Raw genomic sequence first — 21,482 nt, 5'->3', positions numbered from 1 at the left:
ATATAACTACCGCAATATAACGACGAAAAACTTTCCTTTCAGTTTTGGCGACATTTTTCATCTAGAAAGGCACATTCCCCGCTACATCCATTGCAGATGTAACTGTCTGACAAATCTCAAATAGCAAATTTTTTTAATCAGTTTTTTCGCTCCATAAACAAAGATGATGATGGAAAGAAACCGCAGTTTGCAGTCAACAACAAATACCCTCCGGTAAATAATATGTGTATATCTGAAGAAGGCGTTCTGTGGCCTTTACTTGATATTGATACTTTTCAGGTATGCAGAATGGCGCATTAAGTATCTATCTCTCATATTTAGAAACTCTGTCACAAGCCTAATGATTGGAAGTATGCTAAAAACCCTCCGATAGACCAAATAAGAAAATAAATCACTTCTTACGTTTTACAGACCTATTTCACTTTTGTGCACATGCAGCAATTATGGAACATGTCATCTTTAAACACATATCCATTTACCTTGAAATAAATGATTTCATAGATCCTAGGCAGCAGTTTCTGCACGGGATATCAACTCTCGCACAAATACTTGAGGCAGTACATGATTTTGCAGCAGCTATAGATAGATAAAGCCAAATAGATATTATCTTTTTAGATTTTGAGAGTGTTTGACTGCTTTTCCCACCAAAAGCTGTTGTTAAAACTCTGAGCTTGGTGACTGTGCCACGGCACAGTTTGCTAACCACTTTCCCTTCGTCATGCAGATGGTCGTCTGTCTAATCGGCAACCTGCTAATTCCCTCCCTGGCTTGTGTGTCTTCGGGTGCCTCGCCAGGACAGGTGTCCCCCGGCTACGGAGATGGGGCGGCCATATTCCACTCCGTTCCCAGACTCATCTTATCGCTACTGCCGTCATTCACATCAATGGAACGTAAGATGCCTGTTCTCGAGCCACCCTGGAAAGACAACACCATCAAGAGCTTGTTGGAATCATTTTGTAGCGTTAAAAACACGGACACAAAGAACACGAAACACAAGGGACACCCGCTAGTGTGTTCTTTGTGTCCGTGTTTTTACCACTACAAAATGATTCCAACAAGAAATTACCAACTAGCCCTTGAAGTTTTAATAGCAGCTATCCCGCCAGATATAAAAGAAAAGCAACTGTCGACATAGCTTTGTGGGCTCAGTGACTGTGCCACGGCGCAGTTTGCTAATTGCTTTCCCTTCGTCATGCAGATGGTCGTCTGTCTAATTGGCAACCTGCTAATTCCATATTCCACTCCGTTCCCAGACCCATCCTGGAAAGACTCAACACCATCAAGAGCAGCTATCCCGCCAGGTATAAAAAAAGGGCCACTGTCGACGCAGCTTTGTGGGCTTAGTGACTATGCCACGGCGCAGTTTGCTAACCTGTTTCGCTTTGCCATGCAGGTCAGTCAAACATACGCACTCTATGATAAACAATCGAGCAATTATTTCTTGGTACAATTCCCAAGCCCACAGTGTTGTGTCTCTACTGCTGAATGTGTTCATGTCGTCCGCCTAATACTAATCCTATCCAGTGACGTAGAAAAAAATCCTGGCCCTGCAAACCTAAACATTGTCCTAACCGAATCGCAGAAACCAACCGCAGGGCAAGCACAACTTGTAGAAGAGATAGAGGATCTCAAAGCACAGCTTACAACAACAGATAAAACAATAAACGACCTTAAAAAGCGCATGATCGACTTAGAGGCTCACTATCAAGCACTCATGCCCCTACGCCAAGACATAGAAACCCTGCAAACGACCTCAACTGAAACAGCTCACCATGTTTTGGAGTTAGAAGCTCGTATTGATGATGCCAAAAACCGGTCGCACCGTAATATTCTTGTTGTGTATAGAGGGCGCTATTTCATCACGAGCACAACCTACTGTCATCTGTATATAAACATTGTCATGAGAATAAACGGGGTCTTTTGGTGGCACGCGCCGCCCTGAAATCTTGTCTTTCCTGGGCACCGACACGCGGCGTCACCACATACTGGCGCAGTCGACAGACCTGCGGCTTGACATTTGGCCATCTCGACTACAGGATTGCGGCTAGTCACGCACGGGAGGCATGTCAGGCGATGGATTCGTTTGCGCTACCGCCAGTGGGCCTTTTCCTGGAAGTACCTGGACAACCGCCTGTATCATGGCACCAATGGAAGGAGGACTTCGAAAATTTTCTACAAGCAACCGGACTCGACGAGAAATCGCAGGTACGGAAGAGGGCGATTCTATTGCAATGCCTAGGCGTTGAAGGCCGTCGGGTTTTCCGCACGCTTACTCCGGGACCGGTCACGAGCAAAGTTTCTGCGGACGTTTACCAAGAAGCGCTCGCCTTGCTGGAACGGCATTTCACAAGCGCTGTGAATGTTCTTGTTGAGCGTCGCCGATTCATGCTGCGGCGACAACTTCCGGACGAACCGATATGGGACTACGTCACTGCTCTCCGGCAACTGGCGAAGAATTGCGATTTTGGTGATTTTCTTGAGACAGCTTTGCGTGATAAGGTTGTGGATGGCATTCGAAGTGTACAACTGCGACAGAAGCTGTTACTGAAAGGGTCGACGCTTACGTTGGATCAGGCCGTTGACATCCTGCGGGCGTATGAAGAGGCGGTAAATGGTGCTCGACTGTATGAAGACAGTTACGACGCTTACCCGGTCCAGCGAGTGGCGGAGGCAAGAGGTCAGCCGCTGAGGGGCGGTTCTTCGTCTGCCTCGGTGCGCAAGTGCTACCGATGCGGCTCAGCAGGACACTTAGCCAACTCGCGGGAATGCAAGGCGCGAGGGAAGCGTTGTGCAAGGTGCCACAAGATTGGGCATTTCCAAGTAGTGTGTGAAAGTCACGGAGAAGCAGAAGTGCGCGCTATTCGAGATGAAGACTGCACGGAGGTGTTGGGCGTGCTGACAGTGACGCAGGTGAAACGGGGGATTTTGGCCGTTGATGTATGCATCGAGGACGGATTAGTCCAGCTGCTGGTAGACACGGGCTCAGCTGTGTCCATTTTACCTCACCATCTATACCAAGAAAAGTTCGCCTGCCGGTTTGACTTGGGTCCTGCCGTGGCGACGCTGCGGGACTTCTCTGGCCAAACAATTCCGGTCATGGGGTGTTTTGTGGCCAAGACGGCGTACGGGAGTGTATCTGCCAATGTTCGTTTTCACGTGGTTCCGCAGGGCATGGCATTGTTGGGCTTAGACGCAGTCAAGCAGCTACGGTTGCGCATTGATGGAGCATCTTTGGCATGTTTGCAGACGACTGTGAGCACCGAGTCGCTGCCCCCAGAATTATGTGAGTTTTCTTCCCTTTTCTCTGATAAATTGGGTTTGGTAAAAGACTGTACATGAAGTGAAGCTGCGCGCCGATGTGAAGCCTGTGGCAGCAAAGGTTCGGCGCCTGCCCTTGGCACTCAGAGAACAAGTTTCTAATGAGTTACCAAGACTGGAACAGGAAGGCATCATAGAGCATGTAAACGCAACACAGTGGGTGTCGCCGATAGTTGTAGTGAAGAAAAAGGATGGAAGGATCCGCCTCTGCGTAGATTTGCGGGATTTCCACTGCCTCATACTGAGGAACTTTTGAACGAGCTGAATGGGGCAGCATGGTTTTCAAAATTAGACTTGGCATCCGCATACTACCAAGTGGAGCTGGCTGAAGGCAGTCGAGAAATAACAACGTTCATGACGCATGAAGGGCTGTTCCGTTTCCGCAGAGTATGTTTTGGCCTCGCTTCGGCCCCTGCTGCATTTCAGTGGATGATGCAGGAGATATTGAAGGGTTGTAATGACGTTCTGTTCTATATTGATGACATCATTGTCTTCGGCAGGACAAAAGGGGAACACACCAACCACTTGCGTGAGGTATTGCGACGTATTGCTAAAGCCGGCTTGCAACTAAACAAATGTGTGTTTGAAGTGCAAGAACTGTCATTTTTGGGCCACCATGTCAGTGCTGAAGGGCTCAGGCCCCTCAAGTCGAAAGTCGAGGCGATTCTTCACGCGCAGCCACCGACTGATGTGGTTGGTCTGCGTTCTTTTTTGGGACTTCTTGGCTATTATTCTCGCTTCATTCCACATTATGCAGAGGAAGTGGAGCCATTGCGGCAGCTTCTTCGCAAGGGCCAGGAGTTCTGCTGGGACCAGAGCGCGGAAGACAGTTTCTGCAAGGCCAAGTCGCTGCTGGCATCGTGCGGCGCTGTGGCCATGTTCGACAGTGCGCTACCGGTACAGGTGACTGCTGATGCTTCAGCCTACGGGTTAGGGGCTGTGTTGCAACAAGTTGTTGATGGGGAGTCACGCACGGTGGCATTCGCGTCCAGGACCTTGTCACCACAAGAGCGCAAGTATTCTACCGGAGAACGGGAAGCATTAGCGTGCCTATGGGCTTGCGAGCATTGGCATGTGTATTTGTGGGGCCGAAAACTTATTTTAAGGACTGACCATCAGGCGCTAGTGACCTTGCTATCCAGCAATGGCACAGGTCAGCGTCCCCTTCGAATTGAAAGGTGGTGTGCAAGACTCATGCAGTATAACTTCTCCGTACAGTACACAAAGGGAGAAACCAACGTGGTGGCTGATGCACTATCCCGGTTGCCCGTGCCATCAATGGAAGGTGAGCCTTTGGAGGAGGTAGTTGCTGCAATATCAAGTGTCGTTATGAAGAATCAGCTACAGGAAGCAACACAGAATGACCCGCTGCTGCAACAAGTGATGCAGCATGTCGTATCTGGGTGGCCAGAAAAAAAGGAGCTCGCAGGAAAACTGTTGTTGTTCGCACGCATTCGAGATGAACTGTCTGTTGTGGAGGGGTTGTTGTTTCGTGCAGAGCGTATAGTGCCTCCAGCAGATCTCACATCCAAGTTTGTTGCACTTGCTCATGAATCTCATCCGGGCATCGTAAGAACAAAGCAACGGCTACGAGAGTTGTACTGGTGGCCCAGGATGGATGACGATGTGGAAAATGCCATCAGGAACTGTGCAGTTTGTAAAGCCGCAGATAAGTCTGCAAAAACTATGACAGCACCATTGCAGCCAGTAGAATGGCCTGAGAAGCCATGGTATAAGTTAGGAATAGATATTGTGGGGCCAATGGAACGTGCACCGCCTGACTGCAGGTTTGCGGTAACAATCGTGGATTATCACAGCAAGTGGCCTGAAGTGGTTTTTGTTTCATCTATAACCGCACAGTCAGTAGTCAAGGTCTTTCTAGAGCATTTGCACGGGAAGGGTACCCAGGAAGTGTGGTCACAGACAATGGCCGTCAATTCATGTCCACATACTTTCAGGAATTTTTAAAGGCAGGGGTATTGACCATTGTGTGACATCATTGTATTACCCTCAGTGCAATGGCCAGGTCGAAGATTTAATCGCGTTCTGAAGGAGTACCTGCAGACTGCGTCACTGGAGCGCAGGCCATTGAAGGAAGCCATCTTGGAGTACCTGAGTGTCTACAGGGCTACACCACACGCCACAACAGGGGTGTCTCCAGCATTCTTGCTACACGGAAGGAGACCTCGTACTCGCTTAGATGTGGTTGGCCTTCCAGGAGAAGGATTCTTCAATGAGCCAGTGGCGCTACACTGATGAGAAACGGGGTGCCAGAGATTCCACCATCAACGTGGGGGATTTTGTGAAGGTACGACGAGGTTTCGGCGTAAAAAGCGAGCAGAAGTTTTCCTTGCCCCCGGAGGTGAAGAAGCGTATAGGCAGGAATTCATTTTTGCTGGCAGATGGGAAGAAATGGAATGCGTCGAAGTTGTCAGTAGTTGCCCGGGGAGGTCAACAAGATGCACCGCTGTTGGTTGAGAAAGTGAAGGGGCATCGTGCTGTAGCAGTCGGGTTGGAGATGCATGTGCCTTACTTCGAGTCTCCTGCAGGCCTTGATACTTGGGACATGGCTTTGGCAACAGCAGACACTGCAACATCGGGTGATGATCGTCAGGAGTCTGTGCAGGATGCGGCAAAGGCAGACACACTGCATGAAGAACTTTCTCAGACTTCTGGTGCAGAGTGTGTTGTGCTTGACGGGCAGCAAATGAAACATTCTCAACAGCAAAGAACCACTGGGCGGACGGAAAATGTGGCTGCAGGGGTGACGCGTAGATCTCAGCGACAACGGACAGTGCCCACGTGGTACCGGGATTACATAACCTAAATATACTAGTTAGTGTTCTGGTTTGTTTCGTTTTTGCCTGCTTGCAGCAATCTTGAGTTTTAGCATGCATTTTTGTTGTTTATCTAAGGGGGGAAAGATGTTGTGTATAGAGGGCGCTATTTCATCACGAGCACAACCTACTGTCATCTGTATATAAACATTGTCATGAGAATAAACGGGGTCCTTTGGTGGCACGCGCCGCCCCGAAATCTTGTCTTTCCTGGGCACCGACACGCGGCTTCACCACAATTCTGATCTTCTATGGAATCCCTGACAGCACTACTAATGAGACTTATGCTCAGTCGGAAGAACTAGTCATCCAGGTTTGTCGTGGTAATCTACAAACTGATAGTAACCCCGCAGATGATCGAAATCGTCCTATAATTGTCAAATTCACGCAACGGAAAATGAAGGACGCCCTTCTATCAAAAGGCCGAATGCTCAAAGGAACAAAATACAGTATTGGTGAAGACTTCATTAGCCTAGTTCAGAAAGCAAGAAAACATCTTCTGTCATTTGCTAAATCCAAATCAGTAGCTTATTCTCTCCGCTACAAGACTTTGTGCATTGGCCCTAAACGATACATTTTCGACAATACATCTAACTGCATCACTGAAATAGAGTAGCAATCACCTCGCCCCTTAACAAGAAAGAATAAACCAAGACCCACTTCCAGAAATGACTTATCTTCCAAAGCGAGAGCTTGTGTCTAATAAAAAGCAGCAACTTACTCATTCTAACAGAAACCTGGCTATACAATGACGTCACTGATACATAAGTTTTGGCAGACTTGTCTGACTGTCAAGTTTATAGAAGTGACCGCGAAGGATCAAGGGACGGTTGAGTTCTGATAGCAGTTCATCAGCAAATTTTATGTTCCATTGTAAATATCAAATCTAAGGTCGAAATAATCTGGTTGCTGTGTCGCGCGTCACCAATAACAGTGCTACTCGGAGTCTGTTACATTCCACTCTTGACTTTTGTAATGAGCCCAATAACAACTTAATCCAACTCACAACACGCTACCCAAATGCCTCCATTCTTATTTTCGGGGAATTTAACTTCCCAAACATAGAATGGTGTAACATTCCGTCTTCAATAATCAGTCCCGTCGAGAAAAAGAACTTTATTGATATCTGTTTGAACTTTGATTTTACACAATTAGTTTCAGAACCAACACACGTTATACCAGAATCAGAAAACATTCTGAATCTTATTCTAATAACCCCGATGCGCTCTCTCATACATCACATATCTTCGAGGAATTAGTGACCTGTCATTCATGCCTCCTTCTTGTTTTATGCAACACAAAACAGGACCCGAAAGAAAGCTATAACACTTCACGAAAAAGGTAATTATGATGCAATAAATCATGTACTCACTACCTTCTTTCCCTCGTTCGAAGCTGCACATCACAGTCAATAGATACATGATAACTGGCCGACGTTTCAGAATAAATTAACCAATTTGGCTAATAAATATATGCCAACTGTAGAAACGCACGTCCCACGGTCCTATATATATATATAGTGTCACGCAGGTTTCACGGTCCTGTGCCACAGAAACCTTCCACCTATGTGGAAACATTAAGATATTTATCGAGAGCTATCGACTCTGTTAAACATTCATGGCAGTGGTGCACAACAGTGAAGCAGAATGCACTAATGGCTCTTCAATACTCTCTCGTTTTTGATCATTTTGCATGCAACATGCAAAATTATGTAATTAAAAATTAAAATTATGTGACATGTATGCAGATTGCCTGCATACATTTCTCGTAAAATAATGTTCCATCCCCACTGGGATTGCCATGAAAATTTATGCACGATGCATTAAGCTTTGTGGTGCGAGCGTCTCATTGCAGAAATGCACATCATCACAGCGAACACATAGCTTTTGATGCATTACGCGATCTTTTTTATCTTGAACGGCCCTGCCAGAGCAGTTGACCGGACATAGAAAATATAGGAGGCTATGGTTCTTTGCTGTAGACCTTGTCTTTGTGCTTTCACTCCAAATTATGATGGCTGCCTGATTGGCGTCTTCTTCCGTTTTGTCTCACCAGCTGGCCTGCAGGCTCTTATATGATAAACAATTTATTGGCCTAATCGTCGCCTTATTGAGTGCTTGTTTTTTAGAGCAGGAGCTATACTCAGCAGCATGGCAAGACATCGGAGTACCCATTTGTCGTGTTGGCAGGAAAATCAACAGAAGTCAGGCATGGCTTGGTTTACGTCAGGTGGTCAACTAACGTCTGTCGCAGCCCTGGTGGAACTAATGAACACCTACTGGAGGGAAGGCGAGACCCCTCAGGAATGGAGGCAGACGCGGGCCGCCTTCATCCCAAAACAGGGCAAGAAACTCTCGATCGAGAATCTGTGGCCCATCTCCATCACGTACTGCATCGGAAAGCTAATGGAACATGTCATCCTTAACTGACTGCAAAATTACCAGAAGACCGCGACTTCATTCCTCCAACAATGATTGGCTTTAGGGCAAACTTGTCCATGCAGGACGTGATGCTCCAGCTTAAGAAGGATGTGCTGGACCCCCCATGTAAAACCGGGACAAAGACGATACTCGGGCTAGACCTAAGCAAAGCCTACGACAACGTCTCGCCGAGGCGATCCTCATGAATCTCCTAAAATTGGACCCGGGTGAACGGATATTTAATTATGTCTGATCATTCCTAGCCGAGCGGACAGCAGAGCTCACTCTAGGTAGCCTTAAATTGGACCCCGTTCCTTTGAGAAGCCGAGGCACACCACAAGGCTCTAGCCTTTTGTCTTTAATCTTGCACTCATTACACTTCCCCCCAAGCTCGCTCCCCTGCAGCACACTTTCTATGCGGACATCACCCTGTGGGTAACCACGGAGAATGACGGCCAAATAGAGGATACGCTGCAGCAGGCAGTCAACATAATCGAGCAGGCCTTGAATGCTCGCATGCGAAATTGGAACTGCTGGTTTTCAGGGCCAAGCCGTGCAGAAAAACTGCCAACCAGGTCCCCCCAATCCCCCTGAATGTATGTGTGTGAGGCCAACCAGTCAGGAAGGTCCAAACCATGCACATACTGGGCATGTACAAACAGACCAATCACAAAAACCCCGAAACAATCAACAGACGCACGGTCAATCAGACTGTACGACTCATCAGATGGATCGCGAAAAAATGAAAAGGAATGGAGAAAAAGATCTCTGTCGATTAGTTCAGGCTTTCGTACCGAGCAGGATTGTCTACTCCCTCCCGTACCTGCAACTGCAATTCGCGGAGAGAATGAAGGTCGAGGGCCTAATCCGACAAGCCTACAAGGCTGCCCTTGAGCTCCCACACAGCACGTCTACGGAAAGGTTGCTGGCCCTTGGGGTTCACAACATGCTACAGGGCTGTGCGAGGCACACCTTATCTCCCAGCTCAGACAACTCACCCGCACGAATGCAAGAAGGTTCATCTTATACAGACTACACATGTGCAAGCAACGTCCAGAAAAGGATGCGAAAACACAGTTACCTACACACATTAGGACAGCTCTATTCCTTAAACCCTTACCCAAGAATATACGCCCCGCGCACAACGAAGGTCGACGCATGGCAAGGGCTCGCACCCTACATGCCAAGTACGGCCGACACGGCAATGCAGCGTACGCGGCGGAATATCACCAGAGACAAGCATTCGCACTGGCCCCTGTGAATGGTTCCCCGTTGGCAGCCTCATCAATCGCAACCACCTCCTCCAAGACGGCGGAGCAAGCGGCCATAGCCTTAGCTATATTATATTCAGTGATTCTAAAACAGCCATTTACAATTTCGCGAGGGGCCGCATCACATCCACCTCCCTCCAAAGCACCTCTGCTCCGATTAGAGAAATTGAACTAATCTGGGTCCCGGCCCCCTCATTAAATCGGAGGCGGCTCATGCCCGAGGTTTCATTGGTCGGGCAGCGAGCGCACCCTCCGACCCACATTTCACAATAATATCTTTCCATGCTGTTACTTCAGACTGGAAAAGCGCACATATCCTTAAAGCCCAGGAAGTTACCTGGCGCTGACTACAAACACGCTCCCTCCAAAATCTGGCGGTGCTTGCCCTCATTTGCCCAGTACAACCCAAACTGCAGTAAATGCGACGAAAAAGCGACATACGATCACATTCTCTGGAACTGCACAAATTAATACAGCTCCCTTCTCCTGAGCAGTATGCAAGGCCACCTGTCATGACAGCAGGGTCCGGAATAGTTGCACGATTCAGCATAAAAACTCATTTGTGCCATGCACTGAGGAAGTTATATACAAAATACCGCTTTCATGCTACTAGGCGTACATAGGGCAGTCAGGCCTTAATGAGCGTTTAAGCAAGCGCCATAGGGAAGTGAGGGATAGCAGTTCAAGCAATTTGGCGTGATCATAAATGCAAGCCTTGCTTTAAAGAATGCGAGGTAATTGGCAGAAATGCGGACAGATTAACAAGAGAAATTATTGAGGCCGCTGCCACTGAAAGAGCCAGACCTGAAAGCTGTGTCAGCAGTCCGTCATTGTCGCTGACAAAAAAAGATATGGCATTCTTGGTTTCAGGGCAGTGTGCCAACTGGTGAAACATTTTATGTTTTTCCTTTTTGTTCACAAAGTATCTTCATGTATAAATTTTGCGAGCATCAAATAAAACCTTAGCGGAAGTTTAGCACTTGTGTTCTAGCTGTGCTATGGAACATAACGCACACCCACTGGCCCTGTTATGTTGATTACATATTCACTGGGATTTTCTCAAAAGTGCACTGAGTGGAAGAGAAAGTGGTGCTGCACACCTATATATGAAGTAAGCGGAGACTGAATGACGCATATCTAATAATGTTAATGTATCAAGAGATCATTCCAATACAGTGCAGGGAGTTGAAGCAGTATGATTGATGTGTGTAAAATTGTTCATAATTTCGCCACCGGGGGTTTGTGAAGGTGCACTGAGTGGATAGGGACATGGGCTGGTGCTATACACATATCTATGAAATAAGCAGATTGAACAGCGTATATCTAATGATTAAGGCAATCATTGCAAAGTAATATGGCCAGAGACAGTGCAGTGAATGGAAGCAGTATGATTTATGCACTTGATTATGAAGCCTCCGGCCATTCACAAAGGTTGGAAGGGATATGGGGTGTACACATACGTATGAAGCACAGAATGAACGACACCTATCTAATGACTCAAAACACCATTCCAAAGTGATATGGCCCGAGACATGATTTGAAGCGGCACCACTGATGCATGTAAAAGCTTGATTATGTAACCACCAGGACACTCGTGAAGGGGCCCAGAGTGGAAGGGGACACGAGGTAATTCCAAAGTTCTTTACAAGATTTTTTTAGAACCTCCTTGTGCTCTAGCGGTGGCGTAGCGGTAGAACATCCGCCTCGCATGCAAGAGGACCGGGGTTCAAATCCCGGTGCCGCGCAATTCTCCACCGGATGACAAAAAAAAAAAAAAATCCGCGTGTCGATGGAATTGCATATACAGGTTTGGGGTGCGACCTGATGCCGGTGAACACCTCCGGCAACGCACTCCCTCACCAGAACAGGAGTTGGCCACCCTGGTGCAGTAATTGGCCACAACCTCCTATGATAAGCTCCATAAAACCTCGGCCCTCAGTCACCAGCGGCTGCGGAACAACTGACCACGGCGGCGGTCAGACCTGTGACGCAGCAGGGGGTGCTAAGAAAGCCTGGCTCCGCTGGACAGGCCGCCATTGGAAACTGACCCTGGCAACGTTTAATGCTAGAACCCTAGCTAGTGAAGCTAGTTTAGCTGTGCTGTTAGAGGAACTAGAGGGCATGAAATGGGATGTCATAGGGCTTAGTGAGGTTAGGAGGCCGAATGAGGCATATACTGTACTGAAGGATGGGCATGTACTGTGTTATCGAGGTTTACCAGAGAGGCGACAACTAGGAGTAGGTTTCCTTGTCAATAAGTATATAGCGGGTAATATAGATGAATTCTATAGTATTAATGAGAGGGTTGCAGGCATCGTAATTAGGCTTAATAAGCGGTATAAACTGAAGGTTGTACAGGCCTATGCGCCTACATGTAGTTATGATGAACAGGCAGTTGAAAGCTTCTATGAAGATGTAGAACCGGCAATGCGAAAAGTAAAGACGCAGTATACTGTACTAATGGGCGACTTCAATGCCAAGGTAGGGAAAAAACAGGCAGGAGGCAAGGCAGTAGGTGACTATGGCATTGGTTCTAGGAATAGCAGGGGGGAGTTACTAGTTGAGTTTGCAGAGCGCAATAACTTACGAATCATGAATACCTTCTTCAGCAAACGGAAGAACCGAAAATGGACATGGAAAAGTCCTAACGGAGAGACTAAAAATGAAATCGACTTCATAATGTGTTCAACCCCCGCCATTGTGCAGGATGTAGAGGTAATCGGGAAAGTTCGATGTAGTGACCACAGGATGGTGAGGTCCCGAATTAGCCTAAATCTGAAGAAGGAACGCAATAGATTAGTAAGAAAGAAACCCATCAACGAATTAGCGGTGAGGGGGAGGGCAGAAGAGTTCAGGATCTCGCTACAGAATAGGTATTCAGCTCTAACTGAGTATGGCGACATTACCCTAGAGGCAAGGAACAATAATTTCAGAGATATCATTACTGAGTGCGCGGTAGAAGTAGGCGGTAGGATAGTTAGAGAGGATACCGGTAAGCTGTCTAAGGAGACGAAAGATTTGATTAAGAAACGGCAGAGTATGAAAGCTTCCAATCCAACAGACCAGATCGAATTCGCCGAGATATCAAAGCTAATCAATAAGCGCAAGGTGGCCGATATAAGGAAGTATAACATGGAGAAAATTGAGCATGCTGTAAAGAACGGGGGAAGCCTTAAAGCGGTAAAGAAGAAATTGGGCATAGGCAAAAACCAGATGTATGCGATAAGGGACAAGGCGGGCAACGTCATCACTAATATGGACAAGATAGTCAAAGTAGCCGAGGAGTTCTATACAGATCTCTACAGTAGCCAAAGTAGTCAGGACCGTAATGAGATTGGCGGTAGGGAAAAACAGTCAGACGTTCCACCAGTGACGAAGGACGAGGTCAAGAAAGCACTAGAAACTATGGAAAGGGGGAAATCAGCTGGAGAGGATCAGATAACTACAGATTTGCTGAAGGACGGGGGGGATATCGTGCTAGAAAAACTGGCCACCCTGTATACGCAGTGCCTGGTGTCATCGACGGTACCGGAAGCATGGAAGAATGCAAACATTATCCTCATTCACAAGAAAGGGGACTCTAAGGACCTTAAAAATTACAGACCAATCAGCTTACTGTCTGTTACGTATAAGGTATTTACTAAGGTAATCGCTAATAGAATCAGGACGACCTTAGACTGCAATCAAGCAAAGGATCAAGCAGGGTTTCGGAAACGGTACTCTACTATCGATCATATCCATACCATCAATCAGGTGATAGAAAAATGCGCGGAATATAACCAGCCCTTATACATAGCATTCATTGATTACGAAAAAGCATTTGACTCAGTTGAAACCTCGGCGGTGATGCAGGCATTGCGAAATCAGGGGGTAGACGAGCCGTACGTGAAAGTGCTGGAAGATATATATAGTGGCTGCACAGCAACCATAGTTCTGCATAAAGAAAGTAACAAAATTCCCATAAAGAAAGGTGTTAGGCAAGGAGACACAATCTCCCCAGTACTATTCACAGCTTGTTTAGAGGAAGTATTCAGAGACTTGGAATGGGAGCAGTTAGGGATAAGGCTAGATGGAGAATACCTCAGTAATCTGCGATTTGCTGATGACATTGCCTTGCTAAGCAACTCGGGAGATGAACTGCAAATAATGATTGATGACCTAGACAGGAAAAGTAGAAAGGTAGGCTTGAAAATCAATATGCAGAAGACTAAGGTAATGTTCAACAGCCTCGGGAAGGAACAGGAGTTTACATTAGGTAGCGAAATACTGGAAGTAGTAGGCGAATATATCTACTTAGGACAGGTAGTAACCGCAGATCCGGACCATGAAAAGGAAATAACAAGAAGAATAAGATTGGGATGGAGCGCATTTGGCAAGCACTCGCAGATTATGACTAGCAGCTTACCGGTATCGCTCAAGAGGAAAGTATACAACAGTTGCATCTTGCCTGTACTCACCTATGGGGCTGAAACGTGGAGGCTAACCAAGAGAGTTCTACTTAAGTTGAGGACAACCCAGAGGGCTATGGAACGAAAAATGGTAGGGGTAACATTAAGAGATAGAAAGCGTGCAGAGTGGGTCAGAGAAATAACTCAAGTTAACGACATTCTAGTGGAAATTAAGAAGAAGAAATGGACATGGGCAGGACATGTAGTACGAAGAGAGGATAACCGATGGTCGCTGAGGGTAACAAACTGGATTCCAAGGGAAGGAAAGCGTAGCAGGGGGCGGCAGAAAGTTAGGTGGGCGGATGAGATTAAGAAGTTCGCAGGGGTCAAGTGGATGCAGCTAGCACAGAACCGGGTTAAGTGGAGAGATATGGGAGAGGCCTTCGCCCTGCAGTGGGTATAATCAGGCTGATGATGATGATGATGATGATGTGCTCTAGTCATGCACTTGTTTTTTACATTTTAGTCATGCTCAGGTTTCAACTAGTTAATTTTAATTTAAAGCTAAACACAAGAGGAAATGACCAGTTTTTTACCATGGTAATGTTTTGTTGTTCTACGTGTTTTAGTCACCCTCAACTTTCACTAAGCTATTTGCAAGTTTAAGTTAGCAAGAGCGCAAAAGAATTGTATTTTTAATCTAGTTTTACTGACGGTCTCATAATTCTACGTGGATTTCAAATTAAAATAAAGCAGTTTATCAGCCACATGTCTAACTAATTATTCTTTGCATAAAGGAAGATTTCATTTCCCTCGATTGAAAGTTGATAATGTGTATGCCTCATGGTTAAAGACTGAGCTACATCTGAGTGAAGAAGGGAGCGATGAGACGATCATTGTTTGCAGTGTCACCTACTGGGGAAGATACATGCTCTGTGTTGCTGGTATAGTACACTGCTAACTTATTTGCAAATGCAACAACAGTCATAACAATTGCAAGAATTTAATTATTTTGCAATCACATGCAAAATAAAATGCATTAACAACACACTGTATTGAGTTTCAAGCGTTTAACATGTGTTAACTTACGCTATACAAGTGGTCACGCAATCTTTTCTTTTTTTGGTTGCGATTAAACATTTGTTGAATCCTTGGCCATTTACCATTGTTTGTACAAAGTGACAAATTTACTCGGCAATGCACAATCACAATGCAACACCAAGGTCAATGTACAACTGGTAGCGCAACTTGGAAGAAAACGCGTGCAGCTGCCTACTGCCAGCGGCATCAACTCGATGATGAGGGCTCCTGCGAACTGTGAGGCAAATTACTAGCGCACAGAAAATAAGATCTGCCAGAACTCCAAAGAACTAGAAAGTAAACATAATATTCGCGCTCAAGAATGAATGCAGTTTTTGTTTCTTGCGTAAGAAAAAAACGTGTCACATTTTTAATAATATTTTAACTTGTTTCTAACGGCCTCTCTCGGCCACTTATTATCCGCTGCGTAGTTGCTCAAAGCTCAGATATGGCTCAGACCAAAGCGTTTTTCATCCGCGGAATGGGTGCGTCGTCGGCCCCGGTTCAACGTTCATCGTTGCGTGCTGCGTACAGAGTGGGTTATCTGTAACAAACAGTCAGTATTTCATTCTGCTGGTTGTGGTAGAGCTTTACAGCAAGGCGAAGACTGTCTGTGCTCGATGAGAAACTGGTTGCCGCTGCATGTGCGCATTTCCGGACGATGGGACAATGCTGCGTCACAGCTCGGCGGCTCGGCTCGGCCTCCCAGGCACGTCGCAAAAGTGGTGGCTTGTTTTACGGACACACGTCTGAATGAGCGGCGTATCGCTGCATGTTTTAATTGAAGGTGAAGGTGAGATTTTATTGCCCCCAAGACGCGTGCCGCATTGATCTAAGCCTTCCGTTCCGCTCCCTTTGCTGCGTGTTTTGCTTACTGCGTCGTATTACCGCACCAACGTTCGCTGAACGTGCTTTAGCTGTTATTACAGTGATGTTCCTATTGTCAATAGGATGCTTAGCAAGTTAAATGCTTAAGTTGTAAATTTGTAACCTCACATTGACTCCTTTTAGTGGCAAATGAAGCGCGAGTAAAATATGGGAATCATGAACAGGGCGAGATTTATTGGAGCGAAGCTATATCTAGATATTTTCACTTCTCAGACGCATTAACTTCTAAATACTAGCAATCCCAATTTGAATTGCTTACAGGTTGGCGTTCTAGCGCTAGCGTTAGTTATTCCGTTCGTTAGTTTTTGTGTTTCTTTGACGCTGATATGTACTTTGTTTGTTAGCAAGATCTTTCACCCTTTTATAATCTCACCGCGTCTCGTTTGGAGACCTACGCTCAGGAAATTTTGTTATCACGAGGATTTCATGAAGACCGTGACGAATGAGCGGTGGTCGCTCTCCTACACTTAAAGATTTCATTGTCGTGAAGCGTCTATGTAAGTAATCGTGAATTAATAAAGCCTGGCTTTCTATGCAGCACAGCTTCACTCATTTATGCCCTTAGTGAAATGCCTCAAGCCATGTGGTTCTATCCATGTGCTTGCCGAATTCACTTGAAGGCCCTTGTTCACAAACGTGCCCGAAGAAATAAGCCCCAGAATGCGTTTACATGACGCGCGACGAAAGACTAGGCTAACGACGACGGAGGCAGAACGATGCTATGATAAGGTGGTTAAAGATGCCGTAACATTTCAGTTAACGTAAAACTTGACAGTAGAAATCCATGTCAAGTAAAGTTGGCTGAACAGTTACGGTGTCCATTTTTCTGCCTTATCCGAGCATCGTTCTGCCTCTGTCGTTGTTGGCCTTGTGTTTCGTTCATAAGTAAAAAGACAATCAAATTCCCCGCCAAAAGTATGTTACTGTGACATCACAAGCAACGTCACGTGTTTGTTGTGCCTCACAGTTCGCAGGGGGCGCTGGGAAACTAAAGCCTCGCTCAGAGTCGACACGCAGGCTTCTATGGGAGTTACGCTACCATTTGTTCTTCTACCATGGCAACACTGCAAAAAAAATAATTTCGGCAGCTACGAGCTACGAGCCAAGCGACACATGCATTTCTGTTCGTGGCGCTGCCGCATTTGTGTTCACGTGAGTTTTCGCACACATGTGGCTCAGCCTTAAATGCCTCCAATCTCAAAATGCTCCAGTTAGTGAAATACTACTCAGGTTGAATAAAGTTGAGTTTGTTAGTCTGCATAAAAGGATTTGGTAGCTATGCCAAAGTGCAGCAGCTTGTCAGTAATTCTGTGCAGTTGACAATAATACATTGAAAAAGATGCTGTATCTGGTATAGTTAATTTCAGAAAATGCTACCTTCAGGGCAAGTTATGTTTTGAAATCATTGAAGATTGATGAAAAGGTGATTGCCACACTAGAAAAATGTCCACATAACGTTTGAAGAAACTTTTTAGCATCACGAGCAAACATATTGATATGTGGCAGAAGGCTAGTTAGGGAAAACCACCACAGCTGATGACAGGCGTAAATATTCTTGCAAGCACCAACCGTGGCTTCAGCTTCGTCGTCTCTCACTCTGTTTTTTCCATCGTCGTCCTCTTCCGTTGCATATACGTAACAATATTTTGTCAATGTAATATCACCATTAATCAGGGAGGGTGGCTGCCTAATTTACAATTATGTTTGTGGAGCTTGCAAAGATTCTCTGAGCAATTTGTTTTAACATTTCGCTTATGCTGCTGTAACATTTTATTCAATGTTATTTTAAATGTTTTACAGATGTTGCGTGAAGATTAAAAGAGTATTGCAGGAGTGTTACTTTAATGTTTAATGTAACAAATTCATCATCATTATCAGTCGAATTATACTTATTAAGAAAACAGCGCAAAAAAGACAACCACAGGAGAGGAGACGACACAAAAGAATGCTACTAGATTATACCCACTGCAGCGTAAAGGCCTTTCCCATATTTCTCCAATAAACCCAGTCCTGTGCTAGCTGCATTCACTTCACCCCTGCAAACTTCTTGAACTCATCTGCCCATCTAACTTTGCTATATTGATGCCTCACTGGTAACAATAAATCATTTGGTTGCTAGTCAGCGCATGTGTCTGTCGTTCACGTGTCCAGTCTTACCTAGAGCTGTTTTACTCGATTCTTAAGCATGTACCAACCAACCCATATTTGCGCTTTTCTGCCATCTAACTTTCTTACTATCCCACTACCTTCCCATGGAATACAATTTGCTACCCTTCACGACCATTGGTTATCCTCTCTTCACACTACATGCCTATTTCTTCTTGATTTCTGTTAGAATGTCATTAACTCGAGTTATTTCTCTGGCCACTCTGAATGCTTCCTGTCTCTTAACACTGATTAATGTTGTGGAAATATCACACTGCTGTTAACAGAATGCTCTTCAGTAACCTTAGGTAAATGTTAGAAAAGAAGCAACATTTCCGCAACAGCGTAGACATTCTAGGAAAAAAGCAATGCACCAGCACAAACTCGAGGGGGACAAGACACAGCGCTGACTAACAATTGATTGTTTTATTCAGAGCACCTCTGTTTAAGTACAAGTAGCCACTTCCTATAAACCAGAAAGACAATAAATACTACGATAATACAAGAAACTCATGTTCTTTTTTTGCTATGGCGATGAATGGAGTGCTAACGGACCTAGTTTTGCAATCTCTGAAACCTCAATGATCTCTCTTGTGATCTTTGTGATATGCTACAACTTCACACTTTTCGACCAGCGGATGACAAGCACAATCACGGCAATGAATCCCAATAGTGTGAGCAGCATTTTTTACATTACTGCAGTGTTCCCCGAGTCTGTCGCTAAGACAACGACTAGTCTGACCAACATAGTAGTTGCCACAGGAGAGAGTAGACAATGTTGCCTTTGCTGGATGCAAACTTGTTTCAGTGCTTCTTCATGCAGAGCGGGGTCTGCATGAAGGCTCCGCTACAATTAGGTAGCATGTGCGCGCGTGTAAATGCACTGGAAAAGCATGTAAAAACTGTCCCCATCTGCATGAAGAAGCACCAAAACAAGTTTGTACCCTGCAAAGGCAGGCTTTCATATAAGTGTCTAAAATTTCTAAGCCAGTTTTCAAGTACTCCAAGGAACTTATTACTTTCTGTTGTATTATGACAACCCACAAATCTGGCATGGGGCGCTTTTTTAATGACTATTAGCAAATGTGCGGCAGCCAGCCTAGTCAGTCGGGCACCTGCACTGAACAGCTGGCATTGTCGTGTCATTCCTTGGACGTGACAACTGGTGAGGAGGATGGGATTCGCTGCAAATTGGTTTAGTGTGCTGCATTGCAAGTGCGCGCCATTAACAGATGAAGATGACCACTGGAAAGCTGGAACCGTTCGATGCGGACACAACCGAGTGGGCGGAACAATAAGTGCGCTCAGCTGTACTTCGCTGCCAACGACGTCACCGAAGGAAAGCAGAAAGCGGTATTCCTGACAACCTGTGGGCCGACAACTTATTCGCTGCTGAGAAGCTTGCTTGCGCCTACGAAGCCTGCGGATGCGACGCTCAGAGCAATTTTTGCAGCCTTGAGTTCCCACTTCAAGCCAAAGGTGTCCAAAGTTGTCGCAAGTTTCAAATTTTTCTCGAGGCGGAGGCATGAAAGTGAGTCTGTCAACAACTGCATTGCGGCACTTAACAGGCTTGTGGATGACTGCAATTTTTGATAGGCGTCGCGTGACCGCATGATGAGGGATGTCTGGGGTATCAATGATACAGAAATGCCTCCTGGAAGCCACGAATAATTTAACCTTGGAATTAGCCAAGCAGTTGGTGACTGCCAGTGAAGCCGCGAGGAAGGATGCAAACATGTTGTGCATGCAAGCAGTGTCGACAAGCAAGATAGGGACGGCCAATTTCGTGGAACGACCGCCGAGAAGAGTTGCGGTTCAATGGCAGGGTTGTGTGTGGTGCAGTGGCAAACACTCAGCAACGCAGTGCCGGCACAGTGTTTGCTTCAAGTGGGCAGAAAGGGCACCTTGCAACCAGAGAAATCAGATGAGACCGCGTTCAGTGCAGTCAATCAGTCTGCAGTCAATTCGGGCCCTTGGCAGTACACTAAAAACTGAAATTAAAGCTCATAAGGATAACTTCTTTAATAATCTGGGTTCTAAACTGCGTAGTAATCCCAAGGAATTGTGGACGTTTCTGAAACACAACGGACGCGAACCAGTCGGAATCCCAAACTTAGACGTTGATGGTGACCTTGTTAGTACTAATGGTGATAAAGCCTGCCGCTTTAATGCATATTTTCAGTCTGCCTTTGCGCCAGCGTATACCGGTGAACTTCCGAACACTCGTGAATCTATTACAGAAACCATGCCTGAAATTGTTTTTACTTATCAGGGTGTTTCAAAACTGCTTAATAACATCAGGGCCGCCTCCGCCAGCAGCCCTGATGGTGTACCTACCTTTGTTTTAAAATCATGTGCGAACGAAATTGCTCATTATTTAGTCAACTTGTTCCAAACGTCGCTTAACTCGGCATGTTTGCCAAATGACTGGAAAAATGCTAATGTTGTCCCAGTGCATAAAAGCGGTTCGAAAATGTCTGTTGTTAATTACGGACCCATTTCTCTGAAAAGAAGAGACATCTGGGCGAGTTGGTATGGTGACATGATAGAAAAACAGCGCAAAAGACGTGCACGGAGGAGAAGAACGGAAGAACGGAACAGCGCTTGTCCTGTCCGTTCTTCTCCTCCGTGCACGTCTTTTGCGCTGTTTTTCTATCATGTCAACATTTCTCTGACTAGCGTGTGTTGTAAATCATTGGAACATATAATTTACAGTGCAGTCATGAAACAGTCATGAGCGCCTTTGTCCCGTCCTCTGTCTTGTGGTGTGTTTATTTCGGCGCAGTTTTTCACAATAGAAATATGAACCAACTAGCCCAAGAAACGGTATTAATGCAGTCATGAAACACCTTGACTCTCATGACTTCTTTACGCCAGTTCAGCATGGCTTTAGAATGGGTTTTTCCTGTACCACCCAGTTACTTGAGTTCAGTAATGATCTGTTTTCCTCTTTTGACCACGGATATCAAATTGATTGTGTATTTCTGGATTTTAAAAAAGCCTTTGATTCTGTACCTCATGTGCTATTATTACATAAGTTACGTTGCCTTGGTCTGCATCCCAATATCCTCGACTGGCTTCATTCATATCTCCAGGACCGCATGCAGTGTGTTGTAATTAACGGTTGTAAATCCG

General features: G+C 45.8%; 2 protein-coding genes across 5 annotated transcripts in view; one reads left to right on the top strand and one right to left on the bottom strand.

Annotated features, from left to right (window-relative positions):
- The window catches only part of LOC146194126 (tRNA pseudouridine synthase-like 1), a 173,397-nt gene that overhangs the window by 143,088 nt on the left and 8,827 nt on the right, over positions 1–21,482 (bottom strand). The gene's annotated exons all lie outside the window — the stretch shown is intronic.
- Positions 1,388–6,771, top strand: LOC146194127 (uncharacterized). Its single transcript, XM_084595934.1, has 2 exons — positions 1,388–1,828; positions 6,394–6,771. The coding sequence occupies exons 1-2, from the start codon at positions 1,388–1,390 to the stop codon at positions 6,769–6,771; spliced, it is 819 nt and encodes a 272-aa protein (XP_084452060.1).

This window comes from Amblyomma maculatum, chromosome 3 (genome assembly GCF_055883805.1).
Source record: "Amblyomma maculatum isolate TAMU_Amacu chromosome 3, ASM5588380v1, whole genome shotgun sequence".
In the NCBI taxonomy this organism is placed as follows: Eukaryota; Metazoa; Arthropoda; class Arachnida; order Ixodida; family Ixodidae; genus Amblyomma; species Amblyomma maculatum.
Note: the sequence above shows the minus strand (reverse complement) of the source record. Positions and strands in the feature narration are given on the sequence as shown.